The 24,432-nt window shown below is 41.8% G+C and overlaps 1 protein-coding gene across 2 annotated transcripts in view; it reads left to right on the top strand.

Moving 5' to 3' along the window:
* GPC3 (glypican 3) overlaps positions 1-24,432 on the top strand; it is a 461,620-nt gene that overhangs the window by 397,988 nt on the left and 39,200 nt on the right. For both annotated transcript variants that reach the window (XM_017954390.2, XM_017954391.3), the window contains exon 7: positions 231-390. In XM_017954390.2, the coding sequence (XP_017809879.1) occupies positions 231-390 (160 nt within the window). The remainder of the gene's footprint in view (positions 1-230; positions 391-24,432) is intronic.

The raw sequence follows: 24,432 nt of genomic DNA on the forward strand, positions 1-24,432 counted from the left end.
ATGTAAGTAGAGTCAAGGAGTAGACCATCACATCAAATACTGTGGAAAGGTTCAGAAGTATGAATCTCTAAAGAGTATAAGCAGTTTACACCTACTTAAATTTGAAAGTGATTTTTTAAAGCTTCTGTGTAATTCCTTGAACATTTTTAATGCCTCCTGTTAATAACACATTGTGCAGACCTACCTGAGAAATATGAAGAGCTGATGCATTCCTGGTTGTTTTCTTTCAGCTCCTGAGAACCATGTCTGTGCCCAAAGGTAGAGTTCTGGATAAAAACCTGGATGAGGAAGGGTTTGAAAGTGGAGACTGTGGTGATGATGAAGATGAGTGCATTGGAGGCTCTGGTGATGGAATGATGAAAGTGAAGAATCAGCTCCGCTTCCTTGCAGGTAACTGATTAGTGCTGACCCAAATGTAATCTAAAAATGGTGATGCTCAGGAATTAAAAATAAATTGAACCTGCTTTCTGCAATTCCCTTACATTCCCTGTAACACGCATCTCATCAACTCTTCAAGGAAAGACTATACAAGCTCTAGAAAGTGAAGTTTTCAAGTAGCCTCTTTCTTTTCCTCCCACCATTTCCAACCTTTGGTAGATTAAAAGGGTAACTTCCTGTTTTTCATTATTTAAAATGAACTGACCTAATCACTTGGCTCTGTTTCTCATTGGAGTTTTCCTTGGTTCTTCTCATTTATAAAAAGAAACGCATAATAAGAAATGCAAATGCGGCCGGGCGCGGTGGCTCAAGCCTGTAATCCCAGCACTTTGGGAGGCCGAGACGGGTGGATCACGAGGTCAGGAGATCGAGACCATCCTGGCTAACACAGTGAAATCCCGTCTCTACTAAAAATACAAAAAAAAAACTAGCCGGGCGAGGTGGCGGGCGCCTGTAGTCCCAGCTACTCGGGAGGCTGAGGCAGGAGAATGGCGTAAACCCGGGAGGCGGAGCTTGCAGTGAGCTGAGATCCGGCCACTGCACTCCAGCCTGGGCGACAGAGCCAGACTCAGTCTCAAAAAAAAAAAAAAAGAAATGCAAATGCATGATGAAATAACCTGTACAATAAACCCCCATGACACAAGTTTACCTATATAACAAACCTAGACATGTACCCCTGAACTTAAAACAAAAGTTAAAAACAAACAAACAAACAAACAAACAAACAAAAAGAAATGCAACCTTGGAAGTCTTCTGAAAACCAATGGTGGGATAACTTTCAAAGGAAGAGCCATTAGCTGAGCCTCTTTTCTTAGGACGTTATGTCTATTTTGTTTTCTCACAAGTAGTCTAACATAGATAGGCTATGGCACATAACTGAAGACCTACATAAAGACAAGAGTGGTAGGGCACGGTGGTTCATGCCTGTAATCCCAGCAATTTAGGAGGCAGAGGTGAGAGAATCGCTTGAGCCCAGCAGTTCCAGACCAACCTGGGCAACATGATGAAATCCCATCTCTACAAAAATACAAAACTTAGCAGAGTGTGGTGGTACGCCTATTGTCCCAGCTACTTGGGAGGATTGCTTGAGTCCAGGAGGCAGTGGTTGTAGTGATCTGAGATTGTGCCACTGTGCTCCAGCCTGGGAGACAGAGCCAGAGTCTGTCTCAATTTAAAAATAATAATAATAACTAAACAACAAAAGCAATAGAAAAAAGTAATATAGTACTGCTGGGGTCAAGGAGGCAAAACAACAACAAAAATTCCTAACATTTGTATCCCATATCACAGTTTAGAGTACTTTCATGTGGATAGGTGTTCTTCGATTTTACAGATAATAAAACCAGGTCTCAGAGAAGAAATGAGATTGCTCTATATGGAAGAACCAGAAATCTACCTCGGGTCTTGAGACTTCCAGTGCCATTCTCTTTCTTCTGCAGTGCACAGCCTTCTCCTTAAAACCGTATCGGGCCGGGCGCGGTGGCTCAAGCCTGTAATCCCAGCACTTTGGGAGGCCAAGACGGGTGGATCACGAGGTCAGGAGATCGAGACCATCCTGGCGAACACGGTGAAACCCTGTCTCTACTAAGAAATACAAAAAACTAGCCGGGCGAGGTGGCGGGCATCTGTAGTCCCAGCTACTCGGGAGGCTGAGGCCGGAGAATGGCGTGAACCCGGGAGGCGGAGCTTGCAGTGAGCTGAGATCCGGCCACTGCACTCTAGCCTGGGCTACAGAGCGAGACTCCGTCTCAAAAAAAAAAAAAAAAAAAACCGTATCACCCATGGCCTCTGAGATGCTAAATGTTCCTATTTCTCTGGCAGCCTCTTTCCTTCTTAGTTCTTCTTCCTAATCCTACCTGAAACTGGCTATTATCCGGATGTCCCTTCTTAAGCCTCCATCTTTTCTCTCTTCTCCAGAGAGAATGCAGATCTTATCTACTCTCCCTCTTTCAACTTTTTCTTCTTTTTTGAGATAGGATCTCCCTCTGTCCCCCAGGCTGGAGTGCAATGACACGTTCACACCTCACTGCAGCCTCGAACTCTTGGACTCAAGTGATTCTCTTACCTCAGCTTCCCAAAGTGCTGGGATTTATAGGTGTGAGCCACCATGGCTGGCCTCAACTTTTTTTTATGATTTGTGTATTTATTTTTTATTAGGGTAAACAAAAATCTAACATGGTATCTGCCCTCTTAACAAACTTTTACATGTACAGTACAATATTGTTAATTATATGCACATTGTTGTTCAACAGATCTCTAGAACATTTTCATCTTGTGTGACTAAAACTCTATGTCCATTGAACAGCAACTCCTTATTTTTCCCTCCCCCAGCCCTTAGCAACAACCATTTTACTTTCTGCTTCTGTGACTACTTTAGATAACTCATATATGGTGGAATCATGCAGTATTTGTCCTTCTGTGACTGGTTTATTTCACTTAGCATAATTTTCTCAAGGTTCATCCATGTTGTAGCATCTAACAAGATTTCCTTCTTTTTAAGGCTGAGTAATATTCCATTGTATGTATGTACCACAATTTCTTTATCCATTCATCCATCAATGGACATGTAGATTGCTTCCACCTCTTGGCTGTTGTCGATAATCCTACAATGAACATTCTTTAACTATTATAACACTGTGGGAAATAACTTACATAAAGTCATTACCACGAGTCTCAACTGATCTCCTGAGCTACCATCCCACATCTCCAGCTGCTTATTAATCATTTCTGACTTCACCACCACCACCCCCAACGTGATGTGTCACAAGTCAGATTTATCAACTGACCATCATTCTCCTGATCACGGAGGCTTAAACCTAAAGCCATCTTTGCTTCTTTCTTCTCCCTTGCCCTTATATGCAGTCAGGCCCCCAGTCCCTGTTGATTCTTTCGTTGTAATTTATAATTTATTCTGCTTCTGTTGATACTTTTTTTTTTTTTTTTTTTGAGATGGAGTTTGGCCCTTGTTGCCCAGGCTGGAGTGCAATGGGGCAGTCTCAGCTCACTGCAACCTCCACCTCCCAGGCTCAAGCAATTTTCTTGCCTCAGCCTCCCAAGTAGCTGGGATTACAGGTGTGCACCACCACACCCAACTAGTTTTTTGTATTTTTAGTAGAGACGGGGTTTCTCCATGTTGGTCAGGCTGGTCTCAAACCCCTGACCTCAGGTGATCCACCCACCTCAGCCTCCCAAATCTCAGCCTGCTGGGATTACAGGCGTGAGTTACCGTGCCCAGCCCAATCCTTCCTTTCTATTCCGCCTTCACACCCTCCTGCACATACTATTGCAAACACATCCTAGGTGGTCTCCAGGCTTCTAGGCTCAGGCAGGAGTATTGAGAGCCTTAGGCTAGTAGATTAGAGGACAAAGAATTTGAGACCCAAGCAGAAGATTCCATCAAATTCATCTTGCATAGCTACCTGGTTAATCTTTTGAAGGCAACTTATACTTTCTCCGCAGCTCAGCTGCCTTCATGCCTTGAGGATAAAGCTAAGACTCCTTAGCAGAGTTCTGAGGGCCTTCTGGTCTAGCCTCAACTACCCTTCTGGCTTCATTCCCCACCACTAGCCCCCATAAGTTCCCTCCACTTTGGTAAGAACAGCCATATTCATGCTCCATGAACCCCATAAACATACAGTTCTTGTTTCTATTTTCACACTACTGCCCATGTTTATTTCTTTCTTTCTTTTTTTTTTTTTTTTTTTTTAAAAACTTTTTTGAGACAGAGCTCACTCACTGTGTTGCCCAGGCTGGAGTGCAGTGACACAATCTTGGCTCACTGAAACCTCTGTCTCCCGGGTTCAAGCAATTTTCCTGCCTCAGCCTCCTGAGTAGCTGGGATTACAGGTGCACACAACCATGCCCAGCTAATTTTTGTATTTTCAGTAGAGACAGGGTTTTGCCATGTTGGCCAGGCTGGTCTCGAACTCCTGACCTCGTGTGATCCCTGCCTGCCTCGGCCTCCCAAAGTGCTGAGATTACAGGCATAAGCCCCAGTGCCAGGCCTGCCCATTTTATTTCTATATAGATCTACCTTTTTTTCTTTCATCTTAAATTTTACCCATCCTTCAAGGTGCAATTCAAGTGTGATGCAGTGAAAAGAAAATAGGTCTTGGGGTAGGACAAATGTTTATTTAAATTCTTGCTCTACTTATGAGCAAGCATGCCCTGGGACAAGTTTCTTAGCCTCCTCTCTATGTCTCCATTCTGTCATCCATTAAATGGGGATCATAACGCCAGCTTCATAGGACTATTAAATCAAGGGGGAACATTTATAAAGCATCTAGGCAAGTATCTGGCATATACTAGGTGTTCCATAATTGTTAGTTTCTCTGCATGAAATCTTTCATAGCCATCTCAGTCCATAGTTACCTCTGTCCTCTGAATTCATTACTAAAATGAATTCTGCCGGTGCTTTCATGAAACAGTCTACAATAGCTCCAAGGTTCCATAGGACATAAAGTGACCACTCAGAGCCTGGCAACCTATTAGAAGAATGTTGAATAAACATGAAAAGTAAAAATAAGAGAAGCTAATGTTCATTGGACACTTACTATGCTCTAAACACTGTGCCAGGGCTTGGCATGCATTGTCTCATATCATTTTCACAATACCACTATGAGGTAGGGGTCATTACTATTCTCACTTTACAGATGATAAAATTTATGCTGGAGGTGTTCTCACTCATAGGTAGGAATTGAACAATGAGAACACTTAGACACAGGACTGGGAATATCACACACTGGGGCCTGTCGTGGGGTGGTGGGAGGGGGGAGGGATAGCGTTAGGAGATATACCTAATGTAAATGACAAGTTAATGGGTACAGCACACCAACATGGCACATGTATACATATGTAATAAACCTGTATGTTGTGCACATGTACCCTAGAACTTAAAGTATAATAATTAAAAAATTATGCTGGAGGAGGTGGAGTGACTTGCTTAAAGTCACATTCACGAAGGGCAGAGTCAGGATTCAGAGCCAAGAAGTCTGGTTTCAGAGGCCACTCCTTGAACAAGCCTACTCTGACTCTTTTTTCTCTGATCATCAATACAACTATAAAAGGATCAAAGTCAGCTTTGCATTTTGTTACCTGTAAAAGTTGTGGTCATCTAAAGGTTGCCCAGACAACTTACCAAAACGTTGACTGGTCCCAGCACTGATCCCTGAGACATACCACTGTTCATACTTCTCTAGAAAAGTCTATGCTTATTCCTACTTGTGCTTCCCTGACTATAAGCCACTTTTCTATCCATTTCAAAGCACTACTCCACAATTCCATGGTGACTTAACTTGTTAAAACAGTGTTTGGCGTGGGATCTTGTCAAGGGCCTTTTCAAAATCTAAATAGATTACATCCATGGTTTCCCTTTGTCCACATACACATTTATCCTGTAAAAGAATTCTAGTCAATTTGTTAGGCATGATTAACACTAAGTTCTTTATAAACTGTAAAACATTAGACAAATGGTGGTTAATTTAATTGAGAGGAAAAGTGATGCCTTGTCCCCAATGCTTTACACTTGCCTAACATGTTCAGTGATCCTACCAGCCTGAAGTTCCTTGGGCCCCCTTTACAAATTCTTCTCATGGAGAGGAGACTCATTGCCAATCTGCCAGGCTCATGGTACAATAGCTATTTGGCATAATAGCTATTTGGAATGACAGGCTATATGCTTTGGTCAACTGTTACACAATTTTACCTAAAATTTGGATAGATGCCATCTGGTCCTGATGATTTATCAGCATCCATTTGTTTAGTCAGCTAGACTTGGAACACCATGCACATTCACCACCATTTCATTTAGCCCTCCAAATTGCCTCCTCCAAAAGACAACTTGGGAATAAAGAGCATGGCTCGGAATATGTTAAGACTCTCTTGTATCTCCCTTTTGTCCCTGAACAGACCTTTTGCAACATGACCAGCAAGTAGTTCTATTGGCTGGCTTCCCTGGCTTACTTCTTCCCTTCTTTTGAGGCACTGAATGAAGTGCAGGACACCCAGGTTCTATTCCTGGCTTTGCTTCTCCCATGTGTCCTAAAGCGAGCCCTTTCCACTTTTGAAAAGTCAGTTTCTCCATTTGTGAAATAGAGGGAGTGCACACACAAGTCTTGCAGGGCATTCCAGTGCCAGCAGTCTGTGATTATGTTCATTTCTTTGGCTTTGATCCCTGGCAAGGTGCTTATCAGAGTTTTTTGAGGACATCTTCTTGTAAGTTTTCATCTGACCTTGCAGGTTCTCTGTTCTCTTCTCTTGAGCTATAGTTCCATATAGAAAAGATCTCATTTTCCCCACTCTAACCCCCTTGACTTTTCCACCAATCTGGCAAGCTGGGCTTCTTACCAAGGGCTCCCCACATGTGGTCTTCAACACACTTGTGCATTAGGATGCTATTAAAAGTAATGGCAAAAACCACAATTACTTTTGCGCCAACCTAATAATAAGGTTTTAGTCGTTTCCAGGCTTTCTGGGGTATATTCATTTATAAAACTATTCATCTCAAAGTTCCCTAAGTGTTTTCCTTACTTCTTATTTATAAATTTTACATAGAATCCTTAGAGTCTTCTTCTTTCTGATTGTCAAATTTAATTGTTGGTGGGATGACCATTGCATGATGTCTTACCCATGGTTACATCTTCGCCTGTTCCTTGCACTTCTCAGAACCAAGGGTAATGTATTTCCCTTTCCATGCGTATCCTAGTCCATTCGCACTGCTATAACAAAATGCCGTAGACTGAATAATATATACATACTAGGAAGTTATACTTACAGTTCTGTTGGCCAGGAAGTCCAAGATGAAGGTGCCAGCATTTGGTGTCTGGTGAATGCCTTCTTCCTGCGTCCTCATGTTGCAGAAGAAACAAATGCTGTGTCCTCACCTGGGGAAAGGCAGAAGGGCAAAAAAGGGACAGATGCTGTGTCCTCACATGGCAGAAGAGATGGAAAGGTAGAAAGGAGCCTACCTAGTTCTCTCCAGCGCTTTTATAAGGGGCTAATTCCCTCCATGAGGGCAGAGCCCTCATGGCCTAATCACCTCCTAAAAGCCCCACCTCTTCATACTGTTACATTGCCGGGAGCATTAAGTTTCAACATGAATTTTGGATGGGGCACAACCATTCATCAAACTGTAGCAGTGGGATACTTCATCTCTCTCAGCCTGCTTCTGTTTCTAAAAAGTGGATATACAGCAAACTAGCACAGGAACAGAAAACCAAACACCGCATGTTCTCACTCATAAGTGGGATTGAACAATTAGAACACATGGACACAGGGAGGGGAACAACACACACCGGGCCCTGTTGGGTGGGGGATCGGGGGAGGGAGAGCATCAGGATCAATAGCTAATGCATGCTGGGCTTAATACCTAGGTGATGGGTTGATAGGTGCAGCAAACCACCATAGCACACATTTACCTATGGAACAAATCTGCATGTCTGTCACATGTATCCCAGAACTTAAAAAATATATGTGTGTGTGTGTGTGTGTGTGTGTGTGTGTGTTTAAATGGAGATAGTAATAGTTCCTATTTCATAGAGTTGTGGGGATTAAATAAAATCATCCTTGCAAAGCATTTGGCACAGTGCCTGGTATCTAGTAAGCACTCAAAAATGATATTAAAGCTACTGTTCTGTTGTTGCTGACCTATGAGAGCTGAGAGTGCCTGTAGATGTAGATTACAATTGTCTTATGTTTGTTTGTTTGCTTGTTTGTTTGTTTAAGACCCATGAAAGACAATTACAACCAGGTAACCAACATTCAGCAACAATATCCTCTTAACCGTTGCTACTCCAAGTGGGGTCCATGGACCAGAAGCATTTGTATTATCTGGGAGCTTATTAGAAATGCAGAATCTCAGGGGCCACCTCAAGACCTACTGAATCAGAAAGCCATTTTAACAAGACCTTGGGTGATTTGTTTGCAGCCTTTTTTTTTTTTCCCCGACAGGATCTCACTTTGTTGCTCAGGCTGGAGTACAATGGTGCAACAGAACTCATTGCAGTCTCGAACTCCTAGGCTCAAGCAATCATCTTGCCTCAGCCTCCTGAGTAGTCGGGACTACAGCCACATGCCACCATGCCCAGCTAATTATCTTATGTTTTGTAGAGATAGTGTTTTGCTTTCTTGCCCAGGCTGGTCTTGAACTCCTGGGCTCAAGCCATCCTCCCACCTCAGCCTCCCAAAGTGCTGGGATTACAGGCATGAGTCATTGTGCCCAGCCCCTTACTACATTCAAATTGGGAACTTCTGTCCTTTTAGGTTTAATACTTCAAGCATGTAAGAAGTCACTAAACTGCCCAACAATGAGTTAAGTATTCTAAGTGTAAGAGAACTTCAAGGCCCAGTCATCCATGTAATTGATTAGGACACTTGGGTCCTTGAGCAAGTTATTTAGCTGCTCTGAGCCTCAGTTTCCCCAGTTGTAAAATGGGCATAATCACCCTTGCCTTGCCTACTTCAATGAGTTATTGTGAAAATCAAATATAATAATGACTAGAAAAGTGCTTTTTAACCTGCTAAGCTTTACAAATATTTAAAGCAACCATAGATGATGATTATTATTAGTCTAAAATCTTGGGAAGTCCTTTAGCTTTCTCAGCATCTCTAGCTCATGTATTTTCTGCAAAGATTAGATTTTGCCCATGAGTCTGAACACCCATGTACAGACTCCCCTCCAGAAACAGATCTTCATCATGATGGATCTGGTGTAATAAGCTCTCTTTTTGCCAGGCTGACATCTGCAGTGTTCCTAGTTAATGACTTTCTCAAAGCCCTTCTTGTAAGCTGTTTGGGAAGCTGGCCACTCCCAGTGCTTCGGCTGGGGCAGATCCCTGAGAAACTTTCCAAACTCTGGCCAGGTGTCCCAGGTTAATATGTGATGACTAAGCATCTTGACCATCTGCCCCCTCTCCACCGTGTTCCCACTCTTACCTGCACAGAAACACACATGCACACACACGCGCATCTGCTATTGGAAACACAATTGGAACGTAGAAAAAGCAACTCCCAGCAAGAAACAGCCATCTCAGAGACACCTGCATTAACATTCCTCATCCTTCCTTGTCCTCCCTGGACCTGTTCTTGCTCCAGCTTACCCTGCTCTGTGGGTGCAGCCAGGACATTCTAGTGATCCTAATGTCTTTATAACTGCAAGTCTCAGAACAAAAAGATGATCTTGTCTCAAGCTGGGCTGAAGACAGGGCAAAATGATGAATGAAGAAAGTGGAAACCTACTATAGAAGACAGAAACATTCCTTGTTGCTACATGAGAGTAAGAGGGGTGTGGGCTGGGGAGTACAGTTCAGGAAAGACATCCTGGGCTTAGGGCTTAAACCAATTGTATTAGTCTGTTCTCGTGCTGCTGATAAAGACATATGAGAGATTGGGTAATTTATAAAGGAAACAGGTTTAATGGACTCACAGTTCCACATGGCTGGGGAGGACTCACAACCATGGCAGAAGATGAAGGGAGAGCAAAGGCACACCTTACATGGCAGTGGGCAAGAGAGAATGAGAGCCATGTAAAAGGGGAAACCCTTTATAAAACCATCAGATCAGCCGGGTGTGGTGGCTCATGCCTGTAATCCCAGTACTTTGGGAGGCCAAAGCGGGCAGATAACCTGAGGGTTGGGTCTTCAAGACCAGCTTGATCAACATGGAGAAACCCTACCTCTACTAAAAATACAAAATTAGCCGGGTGTGGTGGTGCATGCCTGTAATCCCAGCTACTCGGGAGGCTGAGGGAGGAGAATGGCTTGAACCTGGGAGGCGGAGGTCGCAGTGAGCTGAGATCACACCATTGCACTCCAGCCTGGACAACAAGAGCGAAACTCCATCTCAAAAAAATAAAATAAGTAACTGCATAAATAAAACCATCAGATCTCATGAGACTTATTCACTACCACAAGAATGGTATGGGAGAAACTGTCCCCATGATTCAATTACCTCCCACAGGGTCCCTCTCACAACATGTGGGAATTATGGGAGCTACAATTCTAGATGAGATTTGGGTGGGGACACAGTCAAACAGTATCACCAATATTAAAAGCAAATGACTGTTTATTGCCCTTGGTACACAGATATTTCTCATAGAAATGCTTGCCTTCAAGAAACTTTCAGTCTCTCAGATGTCAGTGTGGGGACTGCAAAAAGAAAACCTGCCACTTGTTGCTTGACAGGGGGTGACTGGTCCCTTTTGCCATTCTTCTGTTGTCATTTCCAAGTGCTATGGGGGAAAGCAGTGGTCTGCCTCTGGCTAGTCACTTCTTCCCAGCAGTACTGTGGAGGAAGCCTTTATGATTTCACAGCTGTGAGCCCCATTTAAGGTAATATCATTAGTATTATTTGATATCATTGGATTATAACTTATTATTTAAGCTGTCTGTAACATATATTCCCTTTTTGTAGTTACCTTATAATCTGAAAGCAAAATAAAAATGACTTCAAGTAAAACAGCAATTAGGAAATATTTTCATAAGCCAATTATCTTTATTCTTTTTTTTTTTTTTAACTGGATCAAGTGTAACCTTACACTTCTACTCCTAATAAGCCTACGCACATAGGAAAGGTGAAGGACACTTCAATGGCTTAAGCGTTCTTCTAAAGTGTCAAGTCAAACCTTCATAAACGTAGGCTGGTAGTCATTTTGTATTAATAAACTCATTAATTTTAATAGAGTGGTCTGGTGAAAAGGGCCATTGGAACTTTATGATAGGCCTTTTATCATGAGTGACAACTGCAAAATATTAATGATTTAGAACAAATTATGTTGCCTGCTGAAAAATGAGTAGGAAGCTTGTAGGGAAATGAAATGTCCTGGGTTTTGTTTGTTTGTTTGTTTTTTGTTTTTTAAATGGGAAAGTTGTTAGGTCCTATGCAGAGCTCGGAATACATTAGATACAGCAATATTATCTATTTATACTACCCTGTTGGTAACAAGTCCAGGAATAAATTGTGGCAGTTTTACCAAAATGTATTTTATAGTGTGAGTAACCCAATTCTACTTCCTTTGTGCTCTTTGGAAATGCACCGTTCAGATCTTTGTCACATAAGTTGTAGATTGCTTCCTGCTAAGTAAGCCACCCCTGGAACTCTCAGGCAAGATCTTGTAGTGACTCCCTCCAAACTTATTTCTTTGGATATCAGCCCCTCCAACATGTGACCTCAGTGCAAGGGACCCCATGTCATCCACTGGGAGGGAGATCCCATCTGTTGGGCAAATGAGACACCTTCTTACCCTTAGACTGTTGAAGTTCGAGATGTGAAGGGAAAGGCGCACTTCTACAGAGTCAAACAAACTGGGTCCCAATTCTGTGTCTGCCACTTCCCAATGTTGTGACTTTGGACAAAGTCACTCAGTTCCTCTGAGCCTCAGTTTCCTTACTTGCAAAAATGGTGATAAAATATTTCCTGACCTACCCACCTCATAAGTTGCTGAGTGAAACACATGAGATAATGAATGTAACATATTTTATAAACTTTAAAGCATCATATGCATTTAGGATAATATTATTAATATTGTTCAGGGTTAGAACTTAAATTATAATTTTAGCTAAAGGCTTTTGGTGAATAAAACTAAACTAAGTTCCAAATGTCTAAGTCAATAATTTTCATTATAAATGTGCTACTCTTATACACTGTTGGTGGCAATATACACTAGTACAGCCACTATAAAGAACAGTGTGGAGATTCCTCAAAAAACTACAAATAGAACTACCATATGACCAGCAATCCCACTACTGGGCATTTACTCAAAGGAAAGGAAACCAATATATTGAAGAGACATCTGCACCCCCATGTTTAGTGCAACAGTATTCACAATGGCCAAAATATGGACTCAACCTTGGTTTCCAACAACAGATGAATGCATAAAGAAAATACAGTGTATATACACTGTGGAATACTATTCATCCATAAAAAAAAGAAGGAAATCCTGTCATTCCAGGCAATGTGAATGGAACTGGAGGACATTGTGTTAATTGAAATTAGCTGGTAACAAAAAGTTAAACACCACATGTTCTCATTCATATATGAAAACTAAAAAAAGTTTACTCATAGAAGTAAAAAGTAGAACAGAGGTGGGGTAGGGAGAGATATGTTGAAGGATACAAAATTGCAGCTAGATAAGAGGAATAAGTTCTGGTGTTCTAGAACCACTGTAGGATGACTATAGTTAACAATAAAATATAGTTTCAAATAGTCGAAGAAGGATATTGAATGTTCCCAGCACAAAGAAATGATAAGTGTTTGAGATGATGGATATGCTAATGACCCTTGATGGATAATGACCCTGATCTGATCAGTATATATTAAATGAAACAAAACATCACCATGTACCCCATAAATATATACAATTATTACCTGTCAGTTAAAAATAAAAAAAGAAGGAATCTCTGAAAAAAAGATGTTCTCCATCATCTCCATCCCCAAAGGTGGCATTTTAAATTACTCATTAACTTGTTTTTAGCCCAGGGTGATTTGAAGTGAGAACCTATTTGAACAATGACAAATATGTCTGCTGAGTTGTACAAATAACCACATAGTCACAACAGTAGTAGTCACTTACATCTTGAAAGAATCACAGCTAGTTATGTTTTGTTTTCTTTGGTGCTAGTGGGGCGGTAAGGGCATGGGTGGACAACGAGTTGGGGAGAAAGGGCCTCTGATTTTTTTCTATTCTATCTCGCTCTGAGCTACAAGCAATCTGCTTTCATGTTTTGATCTTTTCTTTTAGAGATCAAATGTCATAGGGAAGCTGAAGGAAGCAAAGCTCACCATAATAGCACTTTTCACACAGATACAGACCAGGTGGTACTCGCTAATCAATTGACAAGACAGCCAATTCCAGCTTACCCTAGAGCTTTGCGAAGCTCCCAGGGCTCACAAAGGGGACTTAGATGTGAGCTTTAGCAGTGATATTACCTGCCAATTGAGTACGTATACCAAGAAAGAGGCCTTCCCCATGCTTTAGTGTTGGCTAGGGAATTACTATAGGTAATCTGGTGATAGATGAGAATGAGCAAAGGTTAAAACTTCCCATAAAGTTATCGTAACTCAGGATACCTTAGGGAGTTTGTTTCTTATTATTTGGAAGGAGATATTCTGAGATTTGCTTTTCTAGGTATGCTGCACTGTGATACTTTCCGATCTGAACCAGTAGGCTGTAAGGCTTTTATCAGGAGTAATACTGTAAAAGTTGTACTTGCTGGTGGGCCTTACACATAACTCTCTAAGAATTGGGTAAGTATTAGGGATATTGTGAGCAATTTAGTGCCATTGTATTATATTTTCTAATCAATTTTCAAATTAAGAGGAAACCGTTGAACAGATGAATTTGACTAAGTGGTGTAATTGATTTTCTTTGAACAGAAGCCATGTTGGCCAGTTTCATGACAGCTTCAACTAAAATGTGGTAATTTAGCCAAGTATTGGTAGAAAGGAAAGGGATGGAGAGGTTCCGCATTCATCTGGTGGGAAAGTAGAGAAGGATCCAGCAAGAAAGTGGCAAGCCCGAAGCCTCTCGCTGAGCTGCCAAACAGAAGTGAAGCAGTCCCTGTAGGGTAACATCCCCGAGGGATCTGGGAGTGCAGACTTACATGCCAGCAAAAGGAAAGTGCTCCCCTGCAAGAAGAAATAACATAGCAGAAAGAGAGAAATGTAGAGATGTCTAATTAAACCTGTGCTGTCATCCAAAGTTTCCATGATAAACAATGATCTCCTAGGGGGTTCAAATCAGAAACAAGGAATCATGAGCGTGCAGAGTGAGATAGAAGCTGAAAAGATCTAGTGTGGATAGTCCTGGTGGCTGCAGGTAGAGATCAGGAATAAAGTGAGGGCTGAGGTCCTACTCAGAGAGGGGGAGGGATGTGGAGCCATCCGATGCCCTGCAATCATTGACTTTCCATAAGGCCCCTTAAACTGTACACACGTGCACATAGGTGCTGTCAAATCTCTCCAATTCAGACAGTGCAGTCCTCTAGGTTTTTCTAACATGGCAAAAAGAACAAAGATGTAGCCATCACCTCCCCTCTTTCCTTTATTCGTCTGTGCCAGTTACAAGGAGATTTCCCATTCGCACTGGTAGGAACGAAATTACTGGCAAGTTTTTGTGTGGTTACTTTTTCTGAAAGGAAACCTTGTTATATATCTTGCCTGTGTACACACCTGCCTAAAAGATGTTTAATGATTCTTATCATTTCCAAATATACTTTCTGAGTTTTTAAAAAAGTGCCTTTTAGTCTGTTTTTGTTTTTGTTTTTTACAATTCTAATGTGAATGTCTGATGGTAAATAAGCTTTTAAGGTGAGAACACGAGCACCAGCACAAATAGAATCTTTTAATTTGTAGCTCATTGGTGGACTGAAGCAGTAATATAATTACCAAGTAAATAAAAATGGAGTAGAAGCCAGGCACAGTGGCTCACACCTGTAATCCCAGCAGTTTGGGAGGCCAAGGTAGATGGATTGCTTGAGCCTAGGAGTTCGATATCAGCCTGAGCAACATGGTGAAACCCCGTCTCTACCACAAATCCAAAAATATCCAGGCATGGTGGTGAGCACCTGTCATCCCAGCTACTCGGGAGGGTGAGGCATGAGAATCGCTTGAACTTGGGAGGTGGAGGTTGCAGTGAGCCGAGATCTAGCCACTGCACTTCAGCCTGGGTGACAGAGTGAGAATCTGTTTTAAAAAGAAAAAACAAAAATGGAGTAGAGGCTATTCTACAAATTCAGGTATCCGAGGACAGTCTAGGTTAGAGCAGGAGGAAATCTCATGAGCACCTTCAGGATGAGCTTCAGAGGAGAGTGGTTTCTCCAATTAACAGTGAACTCCTTGGAGGGTTGAAAGCAAGTATTTTTCATCCTGTATATACACTTCACAGTTCTCAATCACCTATTCTCCTTCCCTCCATGCTGCTCAGTGACTCTCACTTAGTATGTACATAGTAAATATTCAGTTATGGATGTGTAATGTTTATTTTTCACATTTGCTTCCTTTGGTCCCATATTTGATAGGCAACAGTGTGCTTCACCTTTACTGCATCTTAAACTAGCTTCCTCAAAGTGTCCTCAACTTTTAGCAGCTGTATTTGTGAGCAAAGAAATCTGAGATCCCTGTTCCAGTCAACACAGGAGTAAGGACTCAGCTGAGTGGGGGAAGGCACGGCATGTGAAACATAGGGTGTTTGTAGCCTCCTGTGCATCTTGAAAAGAGAGAGACAGATGGGAAAGATTCTGCACACAGGGACAGTGGGAGAGTGGTGAAAAGAAGTAACAGTGTTCAGTCTACATGAGAGAAGAATTAGGAAGATATGAATGTTGTCTTCTAATAGTAAGAGGTCTTGCATATGGAAGAGGAGAGTAGATCTGGAGCCAATGCATGACATTTACAAGGAGACAAGGAGACATATTTTGGCTAACAGAAAGATGAACTATCTCTTTGAGCTATTCCTCAATTGAATGGATTGCTGTGAGAAACAATCAGCTTCCTGACTTTGAAGGTATTTGACTAGAGAATAAATAAGCATATCAGGCCAAGTGCAGTGGCTCACGCGTGTAATCCCAGCACTTTGGGAGGCCGAGGCAGGCAGATCACTTGAGGCCAGGAATTCGAGACCAGCCTAGCTAACATGGCAACATCCTGTCTCTACTAAAAATACAAAAATTAGCCAGGCATGGTGGCGTACACCTGTAATCCCAGCTACTCAGGAGGCTGAGATGGGAGAATTGCTTGAACCCAGGAGGTGGAGGTTGCAGTGAGCTGAGATCGCACCACTTCACTCCAGCCTGGGCAACAGAGTGAGACTGCATCTCAAAACAAAACAAAACAAAAGAATAAGAAATAGTGGCTGGATGGGGCTCAGGTGTCAGAGAGTGGATAGATACCTACATCATGATGGACTTTTGACTTCCAGGGTCCTGAATAGCTCTGAGGGGCTAAAATTTTATGACGTAAACATGTAAATAGAACAAAAGAGAATCAATATGGTGGAGCAAACCAATGAGGCCATTTTTCAGGCTGGGGGAAAGAAAGAGGAGTGGAGAAAAGAATCTCTGTCGTTGTTCGTCTATGAGCATATGTCACCAATTATGATTTTCTGTAACTATTTTCCTAAGAAAACAGATCCTTACAAATGGCAGAGACTTTTCCAGGGAGCAATTCTTCTCAACATCTTCTGTCATTCACAGCCTCCAGCTTTGTTTTGCCACTACAAGAATCCAGTTCTCATTTCTCCCCAATTATTTCCAGGCTTGTGGCCGTCCTGCCCCATGTTAGAAAAGCAAACCTGGGATAGAGCCCTTCCCCTGGCTACAAGCAGTTAGTGCTGATGACTGTATTGTCAATATCAAGGTTGTCCGGTTTACACTCATCCCCTGTACCACTCTCTCCCTTCTGATTCTGCCCACACAGAATAGACCAGTGCATCTCAAGTTATCTATGATGAAGGGCCCAGGGTTTGTTTGGTTGTTTGTTTTTTTCGTTCCTCCCAATTCTGTCGTGGACCAATATCTTTGTAGAAAATAATAAAACTAAATTACCAGAAGGAGAAAATGACCAAAAAACAAAACAAAACAAAACAAAAAAAACCCTATAAAATACAAGCCACACTTTTTAATTATGAGATTCAACAGACATAAAAATCTCTGTCGAATTGCTATAAAAGTTTCCAAGTGTTTACTTTCAATGTCTGTACTTATCTTCTTGCAGATTAGCAATAAATAGCAGAGCAGTAGCCAACACATTGAGTAGGGAGATGTAGCCTGCTCTGTGTGTCTCTGCCTTGTATTCCTCCTCACCTTGGATCTCATGGTGGGAAACACTCAAAAGCAGTCTAAAAGGAGTGAGGGCAGTGGTGTACTAGAACTGGCTTGCACTGGTTCACAAGAACCAATTGTTAAATTTTCAGAATTCCTGTGAGCCAGTTGTTAAACATGGCCATTACTAAAAATTAAATTGTATAAATTTATAATGAAATAAATTCTATTAAACAAAAAAACACTGAAGACTCATCACATCCTAATTATTTTATTGCATTTTTAATTATCTCTACTCTTGAGGTTATATGTCTATTGTGTATGTATGTGTGGTGGAAATAATATATACTCTTGCAATTCTGTATTCAGTGTGGTCACATTGGTAGCTTGAAGCTGGCCAGGATAGAAATATTTACACCACAGAAATCAGGAGGAAGCTACAAATCAGGGCTTGATTTATTGTTTTGTTGATTGTCTAGACTCTAGACTTAAGAAAGTGATAGGAGAAAATGTTAATAGCACAAAATAAACTTAAAATCGTGTTGTCTCTGTAGCTATTACATTGTGAATGGCACACACAAAAAAATGAAGAAATATTCTTCCAGTATTTGAAAACTATTATCCAATTCAGTAAAGAAGTTGCTCCTATCACTGATGGAGTGAAGTTCTGACTCCATTGGAGCTGGAGCACTAATAATAATAGTGTTATTTCACTTTTGTGTTGCCTCTTGGTGTATTCCAATATATCAACCAGTATTCTTGTAGGAACTACACATGCTCATCAGTCACAACCCTAGTTTGACTCCAGTTGCAAGAGCCTGAACAAAAGTCAATGAAAGCATTCTGTGAGAACTAATTGGCTAAATAAAATTTGTAATGAAGAGCATTTTATATTTTTATCTGTAAATTGTAAGATGCTGCACATCCTTTATTCCAATAAAATTAAAAATAACCTGACATGCATACTTCCTTTTTTGAGAGCCAGTTGTTAAATATTTACCAGCTCACCCCTGGGTAAGACAAGATATTTAGAGGATTTATTTTCCTTCGTTTATCCTTAAAGGTTCTAAGCTTAAATCAATAGCTCTTGCCACCATGAGTGAGAGAAAATTTCTGTCTCCCAAAGTCATGCTGGCAAAATAAAGAGCCCCTCATTTTCAGTGATACTGACTTCTAGGAATCCCAAACTTGGAAACTTTCTTAACTTGGATCTGTAAGATCCATAAACTTTTTTCCTCAAAACTTCTTATTCCCTGTTGAGGTTCGGGAGCTCCCTCTGAAATTTCTCTGCTAACCAGTGGAAATCTCATCAGTCCCATCCCAAATCTGGATAGTATTCTTGCAGGTCAGTTCACTGGAGCACCCAGGTGAGGACCACTTTTAGAGTTCAGCCTCACTGTAGAAGATGGCATTAAGACAAATGTATACCATGTGCCAGTATTAGCCTTGGTTTCATAGAGTTCAAGTGGAACTTCTAATATCAGGTTACATTTTGTTGGCTCGGTAATCATTTTTTGAACCACCGACCATATGGGCAGAGGTTGGGAGGAAAGCTAAATTTGGAACACACTCCCACTCTCCTGTTCAACATTTCTTTCTTGTTTGTGCAGGGAGGCAACATATTACTCATACTCACATACAGTACCAACTGCTAGAGGACTAAGAAATGAGATTCTCCCAAAATGTGGTCAGATCACTGGAGATTTTCTATACAAATATGCAGCAGTTCAGTAAGAACATCTGTGCTCTGCTTCTGCAGATGTCAGAACCTGTCTGTGACACACAGCACTAGAAGACTAAATTGATAATGAAAAGGAACCCAGGGATTTCATGCCTGTGGGTTCATAAATTCTTTATCATTTTTAGTCCACATGCAGAGATAGCACCTTTCTGCACTGATATCCTTTTGATTCAGGCATTTTTAGAGTGTGGAGCCACGAATGTCTCTCCATTTAGTTTTTCTTCTTCTGGCTTTCCTTCTCCCCACACACCACTTCATATGGAATGATAGTTGGAACAAAGAAGATGGATGTTTTGGGAGAAAAACAATAATGATTTGGGCGGTATCTGTGGAAATAATGCACATTTCTTTCAGCTCTAGGGCTTTCTAAACCTAAGTACACAAGTTGTACTTTAGCCTAAAGCAGCTAAAGGTCAGTGCCTCCAAGGGGTTTAGAAACATGTTCAACTTAAGGAATGAAAGTTAGTCTGCCTTCCTTCAAGGAGAGGTTGTAGTCTTCTCACCAATAGCCAGCTTGGAGTCATAAGGGCATTCTCCTTGCTGTCCCTAAATTCTAGGCATGAATAAGGAGTAGTGAAACCAAATCCCTTAGCTCAGTCTTTCCTAATCTGGCCCCAACCTACATCTCCAATCTTTTCTCTCTCTAACCCCTACTCTATCCTATGCTCCAACTACCTTAAAGTTTTCACTGTTGCCAAATTTGCTATTCTGTTCCTTCAGGCCTGCCGGGCCTTTGTAAAGTCTTGTATCTGTAATATACATAAAGCAGTTAGCCCAGTGCCCATGCCTTGGTTGGTTCCCATAAATAGTGGCTGTTAATATTCTGCACATGCTGACCTGTTAGCCGATAGTTGTTTCCCCTTTTGTACCTTTAAAACTCAGTTCAGGCTGGGCATGGTGGCTTACTTCTGTAATCCCAGCACTGTGGGAGGCCGAGGTGGAAGGATCACTTGAGCCCAGGAGTTTGAGACCAGCCTGGGCAACATGGTGAAACCCTGTCTCTACAAAAAATTAGCTGGGTGTGATGGTGTGAACCTGTAGTCCCAGCTACTCCAGAGGTCAAGGTGAGAGGATCGCTTGAGCTCAGGAGGTTAAGGCTGCAGTGAGCTATGATCGTGTCACTGCACTCCAGCCAGCCTGGACGACAGGGTGAGAATGTCTCAAAACAAAAAAATAAAATCAAAATAAAAAACTCAGTTCAGATACATCTCCTTCCTCAGTGACACCTAGCCTTAGGCAGAGTGCTCCGTTAATACGCTTCAAGCATTTACCAACATGATGGTCAGGTAATTCTCAGTGCCTGGGACCTAATTGGTGCTCAGTAAGTGTTTGTTGCATGGCCCTGGCCATACAAAAATGAATAAGCAAAGTACCTGCCCATAAAAGTTCCTAGTGTAGTTGGGGATCTTTGGGGGTGTGGGCAATGGGAAGGGCACAGACACTTAACTGGATCATTGTAATGTAAAGCGGTTAAAACACTGATTGCAGTATGTACAGGGAGTTGTGGAAACACAAAGGTAAAGCTTCACACCCAGTCTTGGGTGGTCAGAAACTGAGCTGAGTCTGAAACAATGTGTAGGGGTCAGGTGGAAAGGGAAGAAAATTGCAGGCTGGCGGGATAGTGTGAGCAATGACTTGGAGATGAGAAGGAGCACCATGGTTCTGAAAATGACATGCACTTTGGTGTGACTAGAGTAGAGAAGCAAGAGGCGAGGCTGGAAGATTTGTTTGGGGTCACATCATGAGGGCCTTCTCTGCCTTGTTAAGGAGCTTGGTCTTGATCCTGTAGCAGGGTCTATAAATTCACAACATATGGGCCATTAGCTTCCCCAACCCCCATCCCTCTCCACAGCTGACATTCATAATCATAGCACCCCACTCCACTGAGCCCAGATGTGACATCCTAATCCTTCTGAACATAGCACTATAGGGAAACATCACCAAAAGATTGAAGGCTTGAAGGCAGCACTCTGGTTTGCTGCCTTCAAACCTTTGGTTTGGTTTGGTGTTTTGTTTTGTTTTGTTTTTTGTTTTGAGACAGGGTCTCCCTCTGTCACCCAGGCTGGAGTGCAGGGGCACAATCACGGCTCACTTCAGCCTCAAACTCTGGTGCTCAAACAATTCTCTCACCTCAGCCTCCTGAGTACCTGGGACTACAGGCATGTGCCACCATGCCTGGTTAATTTTTTTTTATTTGTAGAGATGAGATTTTGCCATGTTGCCCAGGCTGGTCTTAAACTCCTGGGCTCAAGCAATCCATCCACTTCAGTCTCCCAAAGTGCTGGGATTACAGGCATGAGCCACCATGGCCGGCCAGAGAAAGGTTGTAAGCATGTTGGGAGTTTGAGGCAGCAAGTGAGTGCAAGTGAAGGGAGAAGGCTGACATGGTCAAAATTGCATTTTGGAAATCTCTTTCTGGGGGAGTGGATGAAGATGCAGATTTAAGAAGAAGAATCAGCAAGACCCGTCTATTTAGATGTGGCAGAATGAGGGAGAAAGAGTTGTCGAGGATGAGGTCATTGTTTCCACCTTGGGCAAATGCGCAGATGCCAGTGCCATTCAGAGAGAAAGCATGGAGGAGGTAATGATAGGGTTGGCACAATAATAATAGCTCATATTTTTTGAGTGCTTACTATGTGCCAGGCATGGTTTTAAGCATTTTATGTGTATAAACTCATTATATCCTCCTAGCAACCCTGTGGCATGGGTACCATTATTATTTGTTTTGTAGAAGAAGAAGATACACAGAGGGGTGTAGAATACTGAAGAGCTAACACAATCAAGGGCACTAAGGGAGAATGTTAGAATGAGAAAAGCTGAAAACCCACACTGGAGTCATTTGGAGGAATATGGATAGAGCCAGCCAGGTCGCTAGGCACCCATGCTAGGGTTTATCAGTTCATCTTTAATGTTTTGGAAACCAAAGGATTTATCATTCTTGGAAGAGGCCCACTTCGATGTGTATAAATCCTTCCTGCCCTTACCACATCTGTTCTACTCACAGGGGCAAACATCAGTAGGAATACGAATTAAAACAAGCCTGTCCAAATGATGACCTAAATGATTTCCAAATGAATCTTCAAATATAAACTACATCCAGCATTCTTAAAATTAAAATAGTTTGAGGGGTGGCTAGTTTCCCAGACTCCCCCAGAGCACCTCATTTGACGAACGCTATAATAAAAACACTTCCACCCACTCCACCCTGAATATTAAAAGGGCAAGGTTAGGAAGGGTATTGAATTTTAAGAGAATACATCACATTAAATTGTGCTGTTTTTTTCTAATGATTAACCCTTTCTTGTTTTAATAATTACACTGTATACATATATGGGTATGTATGTGTATGTAAATGTATATATTTATGCAATTTGTTTAATAACTTTGCACTTTGCAAAGCACTTTCTCATGCCATGTTTATTTGAGTGTTACAGGAGCTTGATTACTTTAAGGAACAGGCTATTTCAATGACTAATAGACATGTTGCCATTTTCATCTTAGCTTCATGTCTGACTTTTGCTATCTGGGCTGTGTCAGTATTGCAGTGTGAGCACTACCAAGAGTCAAGGTACTTTAGCCAGGAAGGGATGAATGTCCATGCCCCATGGCCTGAACATGTAGCTCAACATTAGAGTCAAGGTGAACTGAGGACTGAACAGCTGAGGGTTTCAGACCTGTCTGCCATATTTGCTGTTAATCCTGAACTCAGATCGTGAGACCATGGATTTGCTAATGATTCCATAGTGTCCTCTGGAACAGCTATAAATAAACTACAAATATGCAATTTTTGCCTGAACATGTCATTCCCATAAACACGTCTTTACCCCAACTCAGGCCATTACATCTGCTTGTGATGTCTTCAGTTCTTCTGTCCTGAAGCCTGCCAGTAATTCAAGACCCTCCTCCACAAAACGTATTCTTGATGACTTCAGCTATCCATGACATCTCGTTCTTTTCTGAAACCCTTATCTCCACCATTCTATACATAACAATAACAATAACCAACTAGCAGATTGTTATTTACTAATAATTTGAAATTCATCATCTGATCAAATCTTCATTACAACCCTGTAAGGTAGACTTTAATATTAGCTCTTAGGAGACAACTGAGGTTCAGAGAGTTAAATTAAATAACATGCCCAAAGTCAATTGATATTAAGAGCTAGGATTGGGCTGGACACAGTGGCTCATGCCTGTAATTTCAGCACTTTGGGAGGCTGAGGCGGGTGGATCACTTGAGGTCAGGAGCTCGAGACCAGCCTGGCCAACATGGTGAAACCCTGTCTCTGCTAAAAATACAAAAATTAAGTGTGGTGGCACACACCTGTAATCCCAGCTACTCAGGAGGATGAGGCACGAGAATCGCTTGAACCCAGGAGGAGGAGGTTGCTGTGAGCCGATATTGCACCACTGCACTCCAGCCTAGGTGACAGAGCGAGACTCCATCTCAGGGAAAAAACAAACAAACAACAACAACAAAAAACCGAGCTAGGATTGGAGCTCAGATCTTTCTGATGTCAAATTCATTTCCCTCTCCACCATGCTGCATGACCCAGCACACATAGCTGAAAAGTATTTGTTGATGATGATGACAACAATCCTCTTGTGATAGTAAATAGCCTCTGACTTTTTCCATGGAGTTGATGCTCAGAATCAGAATAGCTTGAGCAAAAAGAGTTCTGCACCTCTGTAGCCTTTTAGGGTTAAGTGCTATAGAGAGGAGCTGAAAGTACATTGCTCCACTCAGTTGGGTGGGACTAGTCTGGATTCCCAGAAGATCTTTCTCCCTCTCTTTATATACATTTCCCCATATCTCTCCCATGAATCGTAGTTCTTCAGGGTACCTGAGCCTGGGCCCAAAAAGGAGAGATTGAAGAGCATGTGGTATTCAAGTAAGTCACTATATGTGCTTGGGAGATCTAGGTCTACTCCTCTGTGCTGTACTTGAGAGCTATAATTATTGATCCACAGTACATTCTTGTGCCCCATGACCATCCGGCCTCAGTACATCCTAGACTATCATTTGCTGGGCAGCAGTTGGTTTGGACAGCTTATTCTGAAGGTAGCTTTGGAAACTTGCATAATCTCGGTACTGAGAGACTCAGCAAGCAGCCAGGCTAGAGGCCCCATGTGCTGTTCTTGGGTCCAATGCCCCAGCTAAAATAACACATTTAGAATTATTCAGTATCCCTTCCGCTTATCCCTAAATTTGAAAATGCATACTCATGAGGAAGCCTGGCTTTTAGTAGGTCTTTGGTATGTTAGAGAATTGCATGTTATGGGAAGTCAAAATGAATGTTGGAGTGAATCTCATTCTGGCTGCAATAATAATCTTCACATAGTAGCAGTATTGTAGCCAGTGAGGTTTATCCACAGCATGATTATTGCTGATTAAAATAATGATAATAATAATAGTCAGAAACATAATAGCACTTACTGCTAATTGTTTTCTCTATGCTGACATTGGTCTAAGTGAGTATTACTTCAGTTAATCTCTACAAG

This window comes from Papio anubis, chromosome X, assembly GCF_008728515.1.
Source record: "Papio anubis isolate 15944 chromosome X, Panubis1.0, whole genome shotgun sequence".
Taxonomy (NCBI): domain Eukaryota; kingdom Metazoa; phylum Chordata; class Mammalia; order Primates; family Cercopithecidae; genus Papio; species Papio anubis.